This window comes from Arvicanthis niloticus, chromosome 2 (genome assembly GCF_011762505.2).
Source record: "Arvicanthis niloticus isolate mArvNil1 chromosome 2, mArvNil1.pat.X, whole genome shotgun sequence".
Lineage (NCBI taxonomy): Eukaryota > Metazoa > Chordata > Mammalia > Rodentia > Muridae > Arvicanthis > Arvicanthis niloticus.
The window spans coordinates 13,165,930-13,184,744 of record NC_047659.1 but is presented as its reverse complement, the minus strand read 5'-3'; the positions used below and the strand labels follow the sequence as shown (position 1 = coordinate 13,184,744).

At 47.0% G+C, this 18,815-nt stretch overlaps 1 protein-coding gene and 1 long non-coding RNA gene across 7 annotated transcripts in view; one reads left to right on the top strand and one right to left on the bottom strand.

The window, feature by feature from the left end:
• Window positions 1-925: 925 nt before the first annotated feature.
• Window positions 926-2,141, bottom strand: LOC143441286 (uncharacterized). The gene is made up of 2 exons (XR_013108547.1): window positions 1,779-2,141; window positions 926-1,646 (listed from the first exon to the last, which is right to left on the bottom strand). It is a non-coding gene; the product is annotated as an uncharacterized LOC143441286 (long non-coding RNA).
• A 13-nt stretch (window positions 2,142-2,154) lies between these two features.
• Ttll11 (tubulin tyrosine ligase like 11) overlaps window positions 2,155-18,815 on the top strand; it is a 231,469-nt gene continuing 214,808 nt past the window's right edge. Inside the window, exon 1 of one of the 6 annotated variants that reach the window (XM_076928611.1) lies at window positions 2,155-2,779. In XM_076928611.1, coding sequence (XP_076784726.1) covers window positions 2,345-2,779 — 435 coding nt within the window. In that variant the 5' untranslated portion in view covers window positions 2,155-2,344. The remainder of the gene's footprint in view (window positions 2,780-18,815) is intronic. The other 5 variants (XM_076928609.1, XM_076928608.1, XM_076928607.1 and 2 more) reach the window with 5 other exon arrangements.

Sequence of the window (18,815 nt, the reverse complement as noted above, 5' to 3'; positions counted from 1 at the left end):
ATGGTACCCATGAGGTGGCTGCTGCAGCAGCTCAGAGAAAAGGCAGAGGCTGACCTGACACAATGGTGACAGGGATGGCAAGAGAAATGATATCTCAATGTAAAAGCCACAACTTTAGAGATGGGCTGGCTTTAAGAGAGGAGAGGGGTGGGGTACATTAAGTGTTGACAATTTTCAAGCATTAATGAGTGAAGGTTGTGGCAACTGAAACCAGAGACACCAGGCAGGACAAGATTTGGGATGCCCTACATTCATCTCCAGAACTTTCCATATAGAAAGCATAAGCATGAACTAACTCCTGAGGGAGAGTGAACGGCCAGGCAGAGAAGGGCTCTTTGAGGTACCACGGACAGCTCTAGGAGTAGCCAAAGGCTTCGGGCAAAACTCTGGTTCTTGACATTGCAGCCTGAGAATCAACAGGACAACTTTAACAACCCTCCCCCACAGCCAGTCACACCCACAGGCTCAACAGGGTGTTCTGGGTCACAGTCTCTGGAAGAAGAGTTCAAGATCCTGCTTTATAAATAACCACCCCAAGACCCTTAGTATGGTACTTGAAGAAAAGTATCCATGTCTCCTACAAAGGAGCCCTGGTGCTCTTGGTAGGCTTCAAGGCAGCTTATTCACACACTGAGATTCCTGGCCAAAGAAACAAAACTTTTTGGAGAAATGGAGTAGGGGCCATTTTCCTTCAGAACCCTTAAAACTAAATGTGGCAGAACTCACCCAAGTGCAACCATGGCCACTGGGTGCTGGCCATAAGTGAACATGGTCCAGGGTGCAGTTACAATTTCCTAATCCCATTTTCTAAAACTCTTAAGTCAACGCAAATGTGGCTCCCACAGGCAGGAGAGGAGAGCCCTCTTCTAGATCAACCTTAGCTGGTATAGTAGTTCAGCACTCAGGAGGCAGAGACAGGCTGATCTTTGTGAGTTTGATACCAAGTAGTTTATATAGTGAGTTAGTTTCAGGACAGCCAGGCCTACGTAAAGAGACCATCTTAACAAAACAAACATATGACAGCCATGATAAACTGAAAGCAGGGGCTTGAAGAAATACTTGTACATAAATGTTAATGGCACTATTAGTCACAAGAGTCAAGGGATTAACATAATCAAAAAGTCTGCAGATAGGTCTATGGAAAATAATCGTGCATGCACACATAGAATAGTTGGAAGCTTTACGATGGAATGAATTTCTGACACCCACTGTGATAAAAACAAAACAAAACAAAACAAAACCTCGAGAAGCCAAATGAGACAAACACAAGAGGTAGCCCAGTGGTTAGATTCAAGGGGGGGGGAAATAGAACTTGTGGTGGTCAGGCCTGGGGTTGGGGTGGGGAATCCAGGAGTTAGTTCATGGGTTTGCTTTCAATATGGAAAGTTCTAGAGCAGAGTGGGAGAGACGGCTTGCACCACAATACGAATATACTGAGTGCTACTGAGCTGTGAATTAAAACTAGATCAAATGAGGGCTGGAGAGAAGGCTCCGTGTTAAAGAGTGATGGCTGTCTTTCCAGAGAACCTGGGTTCATTTCCTGGCACCACACAGCAGGTCACATGAGGGAATCTGATGCTCTCCTCTTCTGGCCTCCTCCAGCACCAGGCGCATACATGGTACACTTAACACACATGTAGGCAAAACTATACATACACATAAGATAATAAATTAAAAAGCAATTAGTATATTTTGTCATATTTTCATTATAATAAAAAGTGTTGCTGTCCTCTACAAGTCTAGGAATCTGAAGGGCTTCTCCATTCTGCGGATGATACCTGAAAAGCGATAAAGGTGGCCTCCCGCCTCGCTCTGAGGCTCGCAGAAACGGAGTCAGATGAAAGTAGTAGGTCTGGAGTTACTCCAGTGTGTAGGACCAGGGAAACTGAGTCTCGTGTTTAAGGAAGATGTCTCTCTTCCCAAATCCTTCCCTTTCCAGGCTTGAGAGCAGGACAGGAGTGCAACACCCTTTACCCTCAACCTCACTATCAGCCGTTCCTGGCCAGGTCCTAAGCGCTCAGAAACTTTGCGGCTTCGGTGCCAGGGCCCCAGCGGCTCGCTGCCCTCTTCCAAGATGGCCGCCGCCGCCTCTGTGACAGGCCTGGTCACGTGGGCGCGCTCGCTTGTGAGGTCGCCGGGCCCCGGCAGGCGATTGTCCCTTGCCGGGCCCCGTCCCGAGGCGGCGACTATCCCTGTCAACCGGAGCCTGAGAGATCATGGCAACGGGCTCGGGCGGGGAGCGCGTGGCGGCGGCGGCGGCGGCGGCGGCAGTTTGGTCGCGGGCCGGGACGGCGGAGCGGCGCAGGCGGCGCTGGCTGTGGCGCCGGCACCGGCCCTGAGCGTCATGAGTCGCAACAGCCCCGAGCGGGAGCCGGCGGCCGGGTGGGAAGTGGACGCGGCGGCAGCGGCGACCGAGTCGCTAGCGGCGGAGGCAGGAGAGCAGCTGGGCGTGGACGCTGGCGCGGCCGGGGAGCCCGAGCGTCCGGAGCGGGAGGAGCAGCCCAAGGCCGTGGGCCGGGCCCCGTCCCCGGCGCCACGCCGCGCGCCCGAGGAAGGAGATGCCCGCGTCGTCCGGCGGCTGCCACCCGCGCCGCCCCTGGTCCCGCCGAGGCCGGCGGCGCGGGCCCTGAGCCAGCTCGTGAAAGCCCGGGGCCGGAGCCGGGGCCGGGGTTCCCGGCGGAGCTCGGGCTCGGTGCGGCCGGTCACCGTGGACAGCTCCAAGGCCCGCACCTCCCTGGACGCGCTGAAGATCAGCCTTCGCCAGCTCAGGTGGAAGGAGGTGAGGCCCGCCGGCCCCCGCGCGTGGGCACAGGGGGATCGTCCCTAGGCCTGGCCCTGGAGCCACTTCCCAGGTCAGGTCAGCCGGTCCCTCCCCTGCTCCCCTACAGCTTTTCCAATGTCTGCAGCCCCTGGTTTAGCTGTCTGCCTTCTTCGCCACTGAGCCCCCGGGGCCAGGAGCCACCTTTCGCTTTCTGCATTTAAATCCTATTTAAAGTTTAGTAAACTTTAGTGCTTAGAGTGCCACTCTTGGGCCAGGTTTGTACTCGACAGCACCTCACTACACTCTTCAACTTAGCTGTGCGACCTTGAGCAAGCTGCTTTTCTTCTCTGGCCCCGTTAACCTCGTTAACCTCGGTAAAGCGAAGCCGGTTCCTTCCTACTGGGGACTTAGTTAAGCCTAGGGATTGCACAAGGTTTCAGCAAGTGACAACCTACTTTGATCACCCTCCTTTCTCACCACCACCACCACCACCACCACCACCGCAGACACTGATTCAGGGGATGGAGCAGGTGACAGTAAGTGGGGGTGAAAGCATGAGTTAGGAGATGAATCACTCACCCTTGAATTAATTTCAGTCCTTTTAGGGGGCGGGGCGGGGCAAAGCACCAATGAATCCAAGAGGTTTCTATTTCCATTGGCTGAGTAAATAAAGCTGGCTGACTTTATTTAGAGCATAGATGCCACTGGTCCTCCAAAGATTCCAGGGGCAGATTCCATGCTCAGAGAGCATGGGTCTGAGCCTTGTGCTGAGACTGTGGTAGAAGTGGCTTAATGGAGACTGGGGAGAGATGACCACAGGAAGAACTGCATCCCAGTGGAAGTTTGGTTTGGAGGGAAACCAAGAGTCAGGTGGGGAGGGGTCTGGCAATCTCAGGTGTCAGAGCCCCCTCAGTCTTGATTTTCACACCTTGGAAACTGGGGGAGGATTGGGAAGACTCAGTTCTACAGTGTCTAAACTATAAAGTCCCATGTCCAGCCCAAAGATAAGTGGGCCAGGAAGATAAACTTGGACTTGTCAGTGCTGCTGAACCTAGTGAAGAGACCAGGGATAGAAACTAGCTAAGAACTCAAGTTGGCTAGCAGGTGCTCCCATCTCAGCCCCGAGAAAAGACGGAAACAGACTTGATCTTGCTCAGCCAACACAGCACAGGTTCCTTCTCTTATTTTGTAAATATCCACTGTGTTGATACCAAGTTCTGTGCTGGGCCTAAGGAATCACACTTTATGTACCCTTCAAGTGTTCCTAGTTCACTAGGGAATGAAACACAGTAAGTAGTCCTGGCATCTGCAGGGCCACCGCTGCTGCCGCTGCCGCTGCCGCTGCCGCTGCCGCTGCCGCTGCCGCTGCCGCTGCCGCTGCTGCTGCTTCAAATGCTCCTTTCTCAGCTAGCTATGTGCATGGCTTTCTCTGTCACCTCTTGAGACTGCTGATTAATTAGCACATCCTGAGAGCGGTCTCCTGGGCGATGTTCCCAGCCATCTCCAGCCCTTGCTGTTCATAGCATGAGCCTCTACCTGACACTGTGGTGTATTTGTTTGTTGTCTGTTTTGCTCACCAGAATGTAAGCCCTTCAAGGGTAGGTATTTTGTTTTGTTACTGATGTACTCAAAGTTGTCTGGCATATGGAAGTTGCTCAATAAATATTTGTTGAATGCATGAACATATTATTTGATGAGTGTTTCTATGTGCTGTGGGAGGCAGAGGAGGCCAACTCCAGTACACCTCCCTGGGATAAGTGAAGCCCAAATGAGTCTTGAGTGTTTAGTGGTGTGGACTTTGGGTCTCTGGTAGAGGGAGTGGTGTGGGCCCAGCAGAGTGCATGCAGTGCTTTGTAATAGCACTGGCTGGCTGGTTCATAGAGAGGGATGGAGCATGGTGAGAGATAGGCAGTAGAAGTGAGCTGGGGTCAAATCATGTCACAGGACTTGGGCCCATTCTTAAAAGGAAAGATTGCAGGCCATTTCAGAAGTCCAAGGGTCTACAATCCATCAGCTATACTACTGTGGACAAGTGAGTGGACTTCTTCAGACCTGTTTGCTCAGCTGAACAATGAGGGTAGGTTTAGCAAATTCAGGCTCCCAGCTTACCACTGTAGCCACAAAATGACAATGTTAAACCCTTGTGCCAGTGAGGCCAGCAGAATAGGTAGTTTCTAGGAGCCTACCTTGACTTCCCCTCTCATCCCAGGCCTGCCTTCTATCACTGTAACGCATGTTAGCTTGCAGGTAAAGGTGCTCATTCCAGTGTAGTTGAACACAACTGACTCCCATCAAACAGCCTTCATGGTGACGTAATGCCACTCTTCCTAAAGGCAGGGTAATATGGCTTGTGTCACTGGTGTCCCTGTCAAGAGATACCCATCAAATGAACAGTGGGACATTTGTAGCACAAGATATATGTCATCGGAGGCACTAGGACATAGTTGAAAGCACCATCCTCCAGAAGCCTTCCGATCCTTCTGACTTTATCCTTGATCATTGTATTCTTACCATCTAAGAAAAAACAAGTGCATGACGAGGAACATAGAAGAACTTGGTACTAACCAGGCACAAATGTTTCCCATCCCTTACGGGAATGGTGTTGGACCAGATCCTTTCTAATTTGGAGCCGGCGGGGGTGACTGTGTGTCAGGATTCTTTGAATGTTTAGCTGCTCAAGAGTGTGGGAATTCCTGCTGGCTGGCTTTGGTGGAGGTGAGTGGGTAGCCCAGAAAAGAATAAGGGCAAGGCCAGGAGTGGTGGCATGTGCCTCTGATCCCAGGACTTGAGAAGCCAAGGCAAGAGGATTACAAGCTCAAGGCTGGGTTGGGCTACATAGCAAGACCTTGTTACAAAACAAAACAAAACAAAACAAAACAAAACAAATAAATGAAGGTCATAGCTGCCAATCAGTGTGAATGTCCCTGCTCTCTGCAGGTATGTAGGAAGAACCTTTCCACTGTGGTCTACTTCACAGGGGACCATGAGCTAGCCCTCGAATCCAGAAGTGTGCCAGCTACCGGGTGTACATGTTCCCATCTCTTTGAGGTTTCTTTTTAGTCCCACATGTATCTAAACCCCACAATGATGGCTGAAATAATGAACCCTTATGCAGCACCTGCTCTATGCCAGACAAGTATTTAAACCTAACCACCCACTACAGGAAGCCCATTATTGTATCCATTTTGTAGATGGGGAAACTGAAGTACATGAAGGCTAACTTACACAGGGTAAGTCAGTGGCTTAGAGACAGAGAGCATTTGCAATAGACACCCCACCTGAGTCCAGGCTTCAGTTCTTGGCTCACCTGCAAACCGCAGCAGTGGGTGTGAGGAAAATAGGCTCCTTGTGCAAAAGCTCTCACTGAAGAGGCACAGAGCTGCAAACAGATGGTCACGGTCCTGTCTGGGATCTGAGTGGGCAAAGAAAATCCCACACAGTGGGAACAAGGCAGGGAGTGGGGACCAGGTCCCAGATACAAGAGTGACATAGTTTAGGGAACATGTGGGGAGCAGAGAGATGCAGAAAGGACCAGCTTAGAGAGCCAGCAGTAGACCATGCCAAGAAGTTTGCACCCCTGTCTGCACTGCTTTGCAGCTTATGGCTGTTTGTAGACCCAGCTTCCCTTGCCTGCTGTCCCTCGTGCTAAGTCTGATTGGTTAAGTTTTCAGCCATTCAGTTCTGGGCAGGTCTAATTCACCTGTGTCCATGGAGGGTTTTCAATTTGTTTCCGCAAGAGGAAATCCACAGATGGTAGCTCTGTAAACTTGTGGATGTGAATACGTTATTCCAGGCTAGCTAAGGGAAATCGCCACTGATGAAATCGATGGTTCTCCCTCACATTTGGAGACTCTAGAAAATTCTCTTCCTATCTCCTACGTGTTTTTTGCTTGCTTGCTTTTTAGTTGTTGCCTTCATTAAAGGAGACCTTGGAGAAAAGACACCACAGAGAATGGATGTTGAGTGTGTGAACTACCTTCCTTGGAGACAGCAGTTGTGAATGGGTGCCATGATTCCATGGACATGACAACATGAATGGGGGCTTGAAGAGATTTGATAGGAGGACATGTGTTGGCAGTGGTTTGTGTAGTCCCTGTCCTGGGAGCTCTTACAGTGTGAACTCTGTTTCAGACACTCCAGTATGTCTTTGAAAGGTCCCTGACTATCTGCAGCATATGCACGTGGCTGTCTTAACACTTGTAACATGGGAAGTCCTTTTTATTAGGTGTATGTACTAGGTATGGTACCAAGTACTTAGTGCTCATTAAGAGGATTGAGACCAGAGCATGGTGGCACATGACTTTAATCCCAGTACTGGGGAGGCAGAGGTAGGCAGATCTCCGAGTCCAAGGCCAGCCTGGCTACAGAGAGAGTTCCAGGACAGCACCAAAAGTAAACAAAGAAATAGTGGTTTGAGGAGCTGGAGAGATGGCTCAGTAGTTTAGAGCACTAGCTGTTCTTCCAGAGGACCCAGGTTCGATTCCTAGCATGGAAGCTCACAATTGTAACTCCAGTCCCAATAGATCTAATGCCCTCTTCTGGCCTCTGTTGGCATTGTTCGACCATGCACAGACATACATGCAGATAAAACACCCAAGCACACACACAAAAAATATGTGAATGAATGAATGAATGAATGAGCATTAAAAAAAAGAGAGAGTGAATTGAGGGGCTGGCTTAATGGCTCAGTGGGTAGAAGAGGTTGGCTCCAGGTCTCATGACCTGGAGTTTGATTCCTGGGACCCACATGATGGAAGATGAGAACTGACTTCTGATCCCTGTAAGTTGTCCTCTGCCTTCCACACAAACACCCTGACATGCCTCTAATGTAAACACACACACACACACACACACACACACACACACACACACACACATTGAAGGAGTGGGGTTTGGAGAGATAACTCAGCAGTTAATAGAACTCAACCGATTTTCCAGAAGACCTGAGTTTGATTCCCAGCATCCACATGGTAGCTCACACTGCAACTCCAGTTCCAAGGGTTCTGACTCCCATAGTCACCAGGCACTCTTGCAGTGCACAGATATATACATGTGGGCAAAATACCCACACACAAAGATCAATAAAAAATTAAAGATGAATATAATTGTAGTAAAATATTTTTAAAAAACCCAAGTGGTTGGAACACTTCCTGTGGGTTCTTTTATCTCTTCCTCACACTAACCTCAGGCAGATGCTATCTCTCATCATCTCCAGTTCAGAGTTGAGAAAATCGAGGTTTGAGAGAGATTGGTACAGGGCTAGCCCAATGCTACATAGGTGACAAGTGGCAGAGCCACCCAGGACTAGAGTCTGTCACCAAGGTACAATCCTAAACCATCTTTTTTGCTATTCCTTTGCTAAAAGCAAGGAATTAAACCATCGCCACCACCATTATTACTCCCAGGTAAAGACTGGAGAAATGAAGCAGGCCCAGCATCTAAGCAAGAGAGAGAATCAGGTTTACCAGCCAGCAGTAAGTAGCGTTCCAACACTCCTCTGTGGGAGCTTCATAATTCTCCACTTTCTATCCCTCCCTTTCCTTTTCCAGCCTGTAACTCTCAAATGACAGCAGAGTCACTCAGAGCCATGAGAGCCATATGACAACCAGCACTTAAACTAAAGCACGCTGGAACACACCCTGCCTGGCAGATGAACACTCAGCACCCACTCCTTCCAAGTCCTGTCTCTCCAAGGCACAGAGGTGACCTCTGGGCTATCAGAAGGCTCCTCTGTGGAATGTTATAATGCCAGCAATTTGCATCTCCTTCTGAGTCCTTCTGGAAAAAGGCAGAGTACAAAATGAAAACCAGGGTGCTTTTGCCCTCCCCCACTTCCAGTTTCAATGATAGTGCAATTTATGTCATAGTTCTGAAAAGAGCATTATACTTGAGAACAGTTTATGCCCCACTCCATCAAATGTTCTTCTTCAGCAGACATGTTATTTTAACGTCTAATCCACCAGAATTTCCCCTTTGATAGTTAAACTTGTCATCACAGAAAAATCACAATTCACGGCTGCTGGTATTTGAACAATACATGTAATAGCTTCAGCATCCAGACTAACTTCTTAAAGAGCCCCTTCAAGACAGTAAATTCCAGGATTCATGTTCAGGGTCTGTAACTTTTGCACATTATTATTATTATTTTTTTTTAGCAGGTGTGGTATTTTCTGAGGCTGTTTTTTAAGGTACAGAACACATACTGTGTGCATCGTCTCTTTATTTTGCCTGCAGTTTTAGATCCTGGTTTTCTGTCAGCTCGTGTTGAATGGAAAAATCCACCCATACATTTTGTTTCCCTTTCAAATCTGCTTCTGAAGAAGAGCATATTGTAAAACTAATTGGACTCTTTCAACTGTCTGCTCCAAGGGGAAGGACCAGGTGGCTGAGGGTTAAAAGCCTCGCCATTAGCTGCTTAGAGTGTGGACTCTGTACAGACTCTCTGAGTGTCAGCTCCTTCAGCTGTGGTGACACTTGCCCCGTCAAGTGTGTCTGTGAGAGGCATGGAGGATGGTGCGGGCATCGCCTTAGCCGAATGCTGGGCATACTGCTGGTTTTCAATTGGAGTTCCTTCCCTTCTACGGGCAGTGAAGGCATTGGTTTGTATTTGTATTTAATCTATTTCATTAACTAGAAGGAATAGAAATGTCAGTCTGCTGATGAAGCTTATTCCAAACACATACAACCATTCTTCATCTCACAGATATTTGTGACCCACATGTGCCTGCTCTATCTGGGCTCTAGTGGTATGACAGATGGCAGATCTGGGGTGCTGGGGCTGTTTGCAGCACTGGGGAAGGACCCAGGGTTGTGTGTGTGAAGGACCCAGGGTTGTGTGTGTGTCTGTTGCTCCATCCCTGACCTCACCCTCACAATAGGTAACAGAACACTCAGAGGCTGTGTAACTAGTGTGGAGTACTAGTTACATTTGGGTGAAAGCCAAGGGGGTGGTTTAATGTGGGATTAATTCTTTGTTTATTATTTATTCACTTTATATCTCTATCGGGCCCCCCCAAAGTCCCTCCTCACACAGTTCCTCTCCCTATGCCCCCTCCCCTTCTTCTCTGAGAGGGTGAAGGCTCCCAAGGTATCCCCCCACCTGGCACATCAAGTCTCTACAGGGCTAGGGGCATCCTCCCCCACTGAGGCCAGACAAGGTAGACCAGTTAGGGGAACATATTCCAATGTTTTTAAGTAATGTAGATTTTAATTTTTTAAAGATTAACTGCATTTGGGGGTGTCTGTGACAAGGTGCTTTCGGACTGACCTCCAGTTTGGGATTCTACCTTCATAGGCCTTCCTAGGGCTGGGATTAGAACCATTCCTAACATCAATTGTAATTTTGAAATTCTACGAATTCTGCAAGAATCAGCTTTTAAAGACTCCATTGTGGACTGAGCGTGGGTCTCGGACTTTGTATATCACATCAATCACCATAGGAAACTTATTGTAGCATCTGCACACCATCTGTCCATTGTCTTTGAGTTCACAAACAAGTAGACAAACAAGTAGGTGGCTTCACTGGGGAGAGTGGAAGGGGTGCTATACAAACTGGAGAACCATGCACTTCCTGGGCTGTGTGTGTGTGTGTCTGTGTTTTGTTTCTGTTTTGATTTTTTTTTTAGCTCTTTCCTTTAAGACCTCAAAAGGAGACTCGAAAAAACATAGACATGGATTTGACGGTTGCCTCTGTCACATGGCTTTGCAGCCCAGACAAGCAGCTTCTCTCTGAAGAGGTTTCTCATCGCTAAAGATGAGCACAGCCATGAAGATTGTCATACAGTCTCGAGCACTTGGTACTTTGAACACATGAGGGTGGGTTTTAGCTTCTCCAATGACTTTCTGACGTCTGAATTACATTTTATAACAAATGTTGATGACGTGATCAGGTGCATAAGCTTGCTGTTCCTTTAATTTATTTTGGGTCTCCCACTCCTCCTTGTGACTGCTCCCAGAGAACCTGCCCAAAGGGCTTTTTTTGGGGGGGGGGGCTGGAGAGAACGTTGGCTGTGTTTTTGTCTCAAGGAGGTGAAGGAGCATCTCTGTGCCTTGTGTCCTCAGGAGCTTGGGTACATGTGCTTCCTTGGGCTTGGGAGATGCCACCTAGTAACATTTAGGAGTGAGTTCCAGCAGATATTTCCGCCCTTCCCTTTGCTTCTGCCATCTGAATATACCCCATCATCCTTGAGGAAGCTGGGGAATATGGTTGTTTGCCCCCCATGCTGCGCTGTCTGTCCTGGGGAAAGCCAGTTAATCATTTTCAATAGGAAAGTAATGAAGACAGTAACTTTTATAAATATTCCATGAACACTTGAGAAAAATGCGTGTTCTTCAGTTATTGAATGTAATATTTCATACATGACATTTGCTTCATTGGGAATTGCATTATATACAGTTTATGGCTTTAGTTTTGAGTCTGACTTATTCATTTATTGGAGTTATGCTAATATCATTTCCTGTAATTGTGGATTTTCTACCTTTTGTTATTTTTTTCTTTCCCCATTTTCTTGCTGCACTAGCCTGGGAGTTACATAGTCTAATTTTATTCTTATAAAACTGTATGCTAGAAAATTTGACGTGCATGTAGTTTTACATAGTTTAAAGTCAGGCTCATGATGCTCTTTTTAATGTTTAAAAAGATCTAGTTTCTTATTTTTAAAATTTTATTTCTTTATTGTTTTGAATTTAAATACAATTGCATCTCTTACCTTCTTTCTTTTCCTGCCTCTCCCATGTCCCCTCCCTCCCACCACCTCCTATGACCCTCCCTCTAACTCCCCCTATGTCCCTCTCCTCAGATGGCCTCTTTTCCTTTGATTATTATTTACACACACACACACACACACACACACACACACACACACACACACACACGCATGCACAAATACACAAATATAACCTACCGAGTCATTTTTGTTGCTTGTGTAATTTCAGGGCTTAGATGATTTCAGGGCTGACCACACTGTATTGGTTAACCAGTTAGGGCTCATCCCTGGAAGAGGCTAACTCTCCTTCTCTCAGCAGTCAGAGCGGCCTGTAATTCTTTGCCAGGGCTGGGACCCTGTGAGATTTCTCTCTCCCATGTTAGTCTGTCTACGGATACTGCCATTGCTTAGATCACATTGTTGTGGTGTCATGAATACAGTGTCCTTGTCATTTCTAGGAGGAGAGTTTCACAGGAGACTTCCTGCTCCTCTGTCTCTGACAATCTTTCTGCTGTATTCCCTGAGCCTTAGGTGCAGAAGGTGTGTTGACAGTGTATCCACTGAAGCTGTGCTCCCCATGGTCTGTTGATCTCTGTGGTCTTCTGTAAGGGTGTTCATTTTCTGTAAAGAGAAGCTTCCTTGATGAGGAGTGTCATTTATCTATGGGCGTAGGGTAAGTTTTAGAATACTTCAAGAATCATGTTAGTCTAATAAAGTGGTGGTAATAAGCTCTCTTCTAAATCTGTCACCTTACTAGCCCCGGGCAGTTGGCTAGGTTACTGTTATTGTTTTTATTATGTGTATGTATTGTGTGTGGGTTTGTGCGTGTAAGTGCAGTGTCCCCTGGAATTGGAGTTAGAGGCGCTTGTTAGATGTCTAATGTGGGTACTGGAAGCAGAGTTCTTGTAGATACCCTGCTAGATCAGTGTGTGTTTTTAATTACTGAGCCATCTCTCCAGCTCCTTTACTTATTGTTGTTGTTCTTGTTGTTTTGAGTCAAAGTTTCTTTGTATAGCCTTGACTGTCCATTTCTCTGTGTAGCCCTGGCTGTTCTGGAACTCACTATGTAGACCAGGATGGCCTTGAACTCAGAGATTCTTACCTGCCTCTGCCTCCCAGGTAATAAAAGATGTATGCCACCACTACCTGACTTTGCTTGGTTTTATGTCTGTGCCTGTGCACATGCTATGATGCACATGTGGAAGTCAGAGGACAACTGACCACAGTCTGTTCTATCTGACCATGTGGGTCCTGGGGATCGAGCTCATAGCATTAAGTTTGGCAACAAGCCCCACTAACTGCTGAGCCTTCTTGCCTGCCCCATTGCTCTCTCAGCAACTAATGACCTTAGGGGGAATCTTCATTTCAACCATATTTTTACATGCTTTTGTAGCAGATATTTTTGTTACTTTATCCTTTCGCCAACTTCAAAAGTTGGATATTATTTTATTTAGCCTTGATGGCTTTTAGATTTACCCACAGTTGCTATTTTCTTTGTTTTATTTTGATTAATTTAATGAGCTGCTATTTATAATAAATTCTATCAGGTTTTATTGTGCCAAAAAATACCTTTATTTCCCCTCATTCTTGGGGGATAGTGTTGCACCACATGCAGTTCACATGGCTCTGTCTTTATAGTCACATGATTCTGTCCCTTTGAAGATGTACGTTTTCTCACGATTTTGCTGTTGGGGTGAGTTGGCAGTCTTTTTCCTTTTGCTGGTTGGATGTGCTTTTCCTTTGGGTATTTCTAAAGTCTCTGTTTGTTTCAGATGTGTCCTGAGTCACTGAAGCCCTTCCAGGAGAGGGGGTTTTCTTTTTGTTCTATTGAGGATTTAGGGCGGATTCTGTTTTCCGAGTTCCCCATCCTATCAACTCTAGAAAGTGCTTGCCCATATTCCTCTTGCAATATTCTTTCTCTCCCAGTCTCCTTTTTGCTACCTTTCTCTTTGGGGTTTTTGATTGAGGTCTCAAGTTTTGTTTGATGATATACTTGTGCTTGGAGCTTAGATCTGTGGCTGATCTTTGAGCTGTGGGTCAAAAGTGAGAATTTTCATTTTGTGTGGCTCCTGCAGAGGCTTCTATGAACCACAACACTTAATACTAATTGTGTGTGTGTGTATGCATGCATGCATGCGTGTGTGTGTGTGTATATATATATGCATGTATGCATACCTGTTTACATGTATGCATGTATGAACATGTGACTGTGTTTGTCTTTGTGGTATCTTTTGAACTCTAGACACAGTATGAACTTTGTCTCCAGCATCTTCTGCAGGAAATGTTATGGTAAGCATCCCAGGGAAACTTTTCTCTCTTATTTCTCCTTGCTTTCACCAAAGCCACGACAAAACAGGATTTCTTCTAGTTTACCTACTGAAGACATGGCATTTTAGGGGGCGTGGCTTGTATGGGAGTTTCTGATCTGGTTCTCACCTTGCCAACAGGCATTCAGAAGCCAGAACACATTAGGCTAGGCCATTGCCTAAGTACAGGAACAAGACAATTAGTTATTCCATTGACTCTTCCGACCATAGAGAAGGGAATTACAGGGAAGATACAAGGCAGAGAAGTAGGCTAGGGTGTTACTGTAGACTGAGTCAGGGTTAACACACCTGGGATGGGATGGTGATGGGTAAGAAGAGTAACGGCCTGGACTGTTAGCCATTCAGTGGAAGGAAATTCATCCTATGCATCTGCAGGTGCCGGGCACAGAGGCATTGGGGGTGACAGCAGGCTTGAGCTGGGCATCACTCATGCATCTGGTGCAGCTTCATGGATTACCTTCAGATGACGATTTTCTCTAAAGGCAGACGACGTAGAGAGATTCAGGCGGTGTGTTCATGCCCATATCTGGCATTGCAAAGCTCAGGCCAGAAATAAAGAGCCAGCTGTCTGAGAGCCCCGACAGCCTTCCGTCCAGCACGGCTGGTTTTCCATGTTCACACAGTTTTCTTTAGCTTGGGCACTTGTCCTTTATCAGGAGTCCCAGGCTGTCTGAGAGTGCTCACACAAAGTCTTACCATCTTCCTGGATTTTTATGACATTTCTCAGAAACAACTAAACTTCACAAGCCTTTTGGCACTCTGCAAAGCTGTTCCTCTAATGGCTGTTATTGCTCAGAAAACGCCCTACTCCTAAGGTGTTCTGTGTCTGGGGATCAATGGGAGAGGCAAATGGTCCCTGCCATGTGACACTTCAATAAGCCTCATATGGCCACTGAGGGCTGCTGCTGTAGGAGTTTATGCAACAGTATTCTGTTAGAACGACCAGAGCATTTCTAGAAAGTGAGGTGAAATAAAGTATAGAGAGGCAGCTTAAATCCCTTGGCCTGGGAGGTCTTTATTATCACTAAGTGAATATGGGTTGAATATCAGCTGTTCTCCAATGTCTTTAAACCAGAACCACAGATGTCTTATACCTTCCTTTTGTGGGAATTAGAAAAGAGGCTTCCTCTTCTGGGAAAAAAAAATATACTAGCCAATATACTATTTATTGACCAATTTGTCAGAGTAGTATGTTATTAATAAGTAGATGTTGGTTATTAAATAATATCCTGTTGTATTGAAAGGTCCGGGACTCCCCAGTAAGGGGGTCCACTTAAGTCACAGGATAGCACGCACCCAAAGGACACACGAGAGACCGTCTTGCTGTAAAGCACATGAGGTGGTTTATTAAATCAGAGCTCTGGGCCAGCCCATATTCCCATATCTCACATAGGGGATAGAGGGACTGACCTCGTGGCTCAGGGGCATAGCGCTTATATATGGGCGGGGTGGGGAAAAAGCGAACTTTCGAGAGGATGCACAGGATTGGTTGTTTTACTTTTTTTTTTTTTTTTTTTTTTTTGAACACTAGTAGGCTGTACCATGGGGGCAGGGTGTAGTTCCTCCCTTGGCCAGTCAGTTTCTGGGATGTTCTTAACAGGCCTTTGTCCTGTAACTCCCCCTCCTCTGTAACTAATTAGATGGACCCAAACCTGCTGGCAGGTGCTTTTCTGCCCAAGGTCTAAGGCGAAAAATTCACACATATTTCATAAGATGGCCTTTATAATTTTTCACTCTACAGTATCACAATGGAGTATTTGTTGATTTGAACTTGGAATTCAGAAGTAAAGAAAGGATGACTGAGTTGCAATATGAAATCTCAAACGTAACTACTGCACTGATTCTAAAGAGGTGATTTCCAATGACTTTCAGTGTAGCCTTGAACCACTTCTCACCTGTAAAAGTGAACCCGTGTTTAGAAAAACAGGCTGCTGTTAGATCAGTAGAGTTTTCTGCTTGTCAGACTTGTCAAATTGGCTTGTTAGAATAAGATACTTGATTGCCATCTGCCAGAAAGACCTCCTTATAAATATCAAATCACCCAAATGGAAAATCACCTGTTTGCTTACCAAGATGGAATGCTTCTCGATGTTAGTTTAAAATCACAAATCATCTTATTATGACAGTATGTCAATACTACATAATAGCTCATAAGCCACGCGCTGTAGACTTCAACATAAAATATTGTAAGCTGTCCCTTTTTGGCCTGAGCCCAGAGACCCAACTATTCTGGATGTCGAGGCAGGAGGATCAATTGAGCCTGGAATTTAAGACCAGCCTAGGAAATTTAAGGAGACCCCCTTCTATGAAATAAAACAAGAAAATTCCAAACATTAACAGAAAGCCTGCACAGAAACAGCATGTGAATAAGAGACACACCGACAGCGAGCCCATGCTTGGTGCTGAGATGTGGCAGGAGATAGGAGGGGAACGTGTGTTAAAACATGGAGGCTCCTGGGTGAGTGCAGTGCCTTTTCCACTGCTTTGGCCTCTTCCCTGATTCCTGCTGTGTCCTGGATAATGGAGCCAGCTCTGGTCTAGATTCCTGGTATGTTGCTAGTTTTGGAATGTGCTGTTCTTTCCTCTGGCCCATACCTCCTCCATCTTCTAGTGTCAGCTAAAACCTCACTTTCCAAGGAGACTTAACCTGACTGCCTTAGATGCTCTTTCTCTGGGTTTCCCTCCCACAGCATGTGTCTGCTTTATTGTTACTGCTTGCTGAACTTTCTCTTTCCCCAGCAGACTTTAAATTCAACTAGATTCAACTAGGGCAAGGACCGTGTGTGTCTCTTGTTTATTATTGGATCCTCACACTCCATGCACAATGCCTGAGATAGTCAAGAATCAGATTCTGATAAATAGTGGCTGGAATAATTTTTCCATTCCTTCCTCAAACAATTCCTCAGGCTTGACTTTGTGCAACAGACTCTGCTGAGCCCTGGGCAAAAAATAGCAGTGGCTCTCTGCAGGGGCTGTTCTTCAGGGAGCCCATGGTCTATTGCAAGACCCAGTAGGAAGGGCAGAGGTAAAGGTGGGGACACCCTGGCTAAGGGTGAGAGAGGAGACTTCAGCTGGAAGGAGCCTCTGGGCTGAGTCTGGGGCATGGAAGAGTGGCTATCAGGGGATAGGACTGAGGTGGTTCCAGGGTGATGGGACTGACTGGGGAGGGGACTGCTGGCAGTTATCTCCATCAGGAGCACAGGATGTGAGAGTAAATCGACATGAATTGGCCCGAGATACATGCAGTAGCCAAACTAGAGACATCTGAACTTCAGACTGAGAGCTCGGGGAGCTGCTGGAGAAAGGAGTATGAATAGAGGAGTGTATGTGAGTGCATGTGTATGCACGAGTGTGTGTGTGTCTGTGTGTCTGTGTGTCTGTGTGTCTGTGTGTGTGTGTGTGTACCTGACTGAGGTGCATGTGTGCAAGCCTGAAAAATCAGATCCATAGATTTGCAGATGAGAAAGCCCCTCTGGCTGTGCGGTGGACGTATATGGTGAACAGAGTAGGTAAATCCTCCTTAGGGGCAGAGAGTGTAGTCTCTTGTGGTCTAACATCTAAAGAGTGGAACATGGTGAGGAAGCACTAAGGTGACATCTGGTGACCGAGCCAACTGTGGAGACTGGCAGAGCAAGATGTACGAGTCCTCAGCACAGAGTGGGGATGGTGTCACTCTGCCCCTTATGAAAGTTAGGCACCTGCACTTGGCTCCATGCTCCTCAGTACATGTCTGAGGCAGGATCGACCAAAAGGCTCATCCCCCATCTGTTTAAATGAGCAAGAGGCAGAACCTACACCCAGGTCTTCGCTTGGTGCAGGGTCAAGCACAGTCTGTCCTTGCCCTGGCTATGCCTAGAGAGCTCAGGGAGAGATGTCTCTCTTTTTAGGGATCTCTGTCCTTCTTTCTGATGAGTGGGGGTCCCAAAGAGACCTCTCCAGGCATCCAGCCACTGAGGGCTGTTTCCCATGTTTGCCTTAGGCTGTGATGCCCTCTTTCCTGAGTGTCCTTTCAGAGAGAGAGGAGAAGGCCCAGGGGGCAGCTGAGTGCTGTCGGCCCCAGCGCCACGGGGAGAGATTTGTGTACAGCTTCCACCCTGTGCCGGGTGTTTGGCTGCTATTTAATAAAGGCCTCGTGGCAGGGAGGGTCATTAAGCAACCAATGATGTATTTCATCTTCACTGGGGAAGAAGCTGCTGAATTAAATCAAATTCAGACCATGTGGAAATAAAACAATAAAAATGCTGTCTATCCACAAGCATAGGCCTCTTCCTGAGGGGAGAGGGACAGGAAGCAGCTACCCAGAGTCCATGCCGATAGCTGCGTTTGGGATGGTTTCTTACTGAATACTTGCAGAAATGCTGACACCGATGCAGTGATCTGTGTTCTTCTCTAGTCTCTTCACACATGTGCACATGTGTGAAAGCATGTGTAGGTATGTGTGTGTTTTGTACATATGTTTGTGAATACATGGATGCAAGTGTGTGCACATGTATGCACTGTGTGTGGCTCCCCACATTATCTTTTGAGGCAGGGTCTCTCACCCCCTTGGAGCTAGCTCATCAATTTGACTAGGCTGGTAACTATTAAGCCCCCAGGAATCTCCTTATATCTATCCTTACCCTTGTTACCTTGGTTACAGACATACAAAGCTCACCCTGTTTTTATGTGGGTGCTGGAGATCAAAACTCAGGCCCTCGTGGCAAGTTGTCTCCCCATCTGTTCCCACCTCTCCCTGTCATCGGTAAAGGGTCATTTAAACCATTTAGAGTTCTATGGCAATGTTAGTAATGTGGCCTACAGATTCCCGATCCAGCTTCTCCGTAGTTCTCCACTTTTTCAGCTGGTGTCAGCGAAATCTGAGGTCTGCAGTCCTCTCTGGAACTTGTGATCAGTTCCCACAGCTCCCAGAACAACCTCTTGTTTATGAGTAAAGTTCAGCATATTACAGGCCACCAGCCACCCTTGTGCCTCCAGGTACAAACATACCTGAGGACCCAGCTGTGGTCCGTCCACTGTCTCACT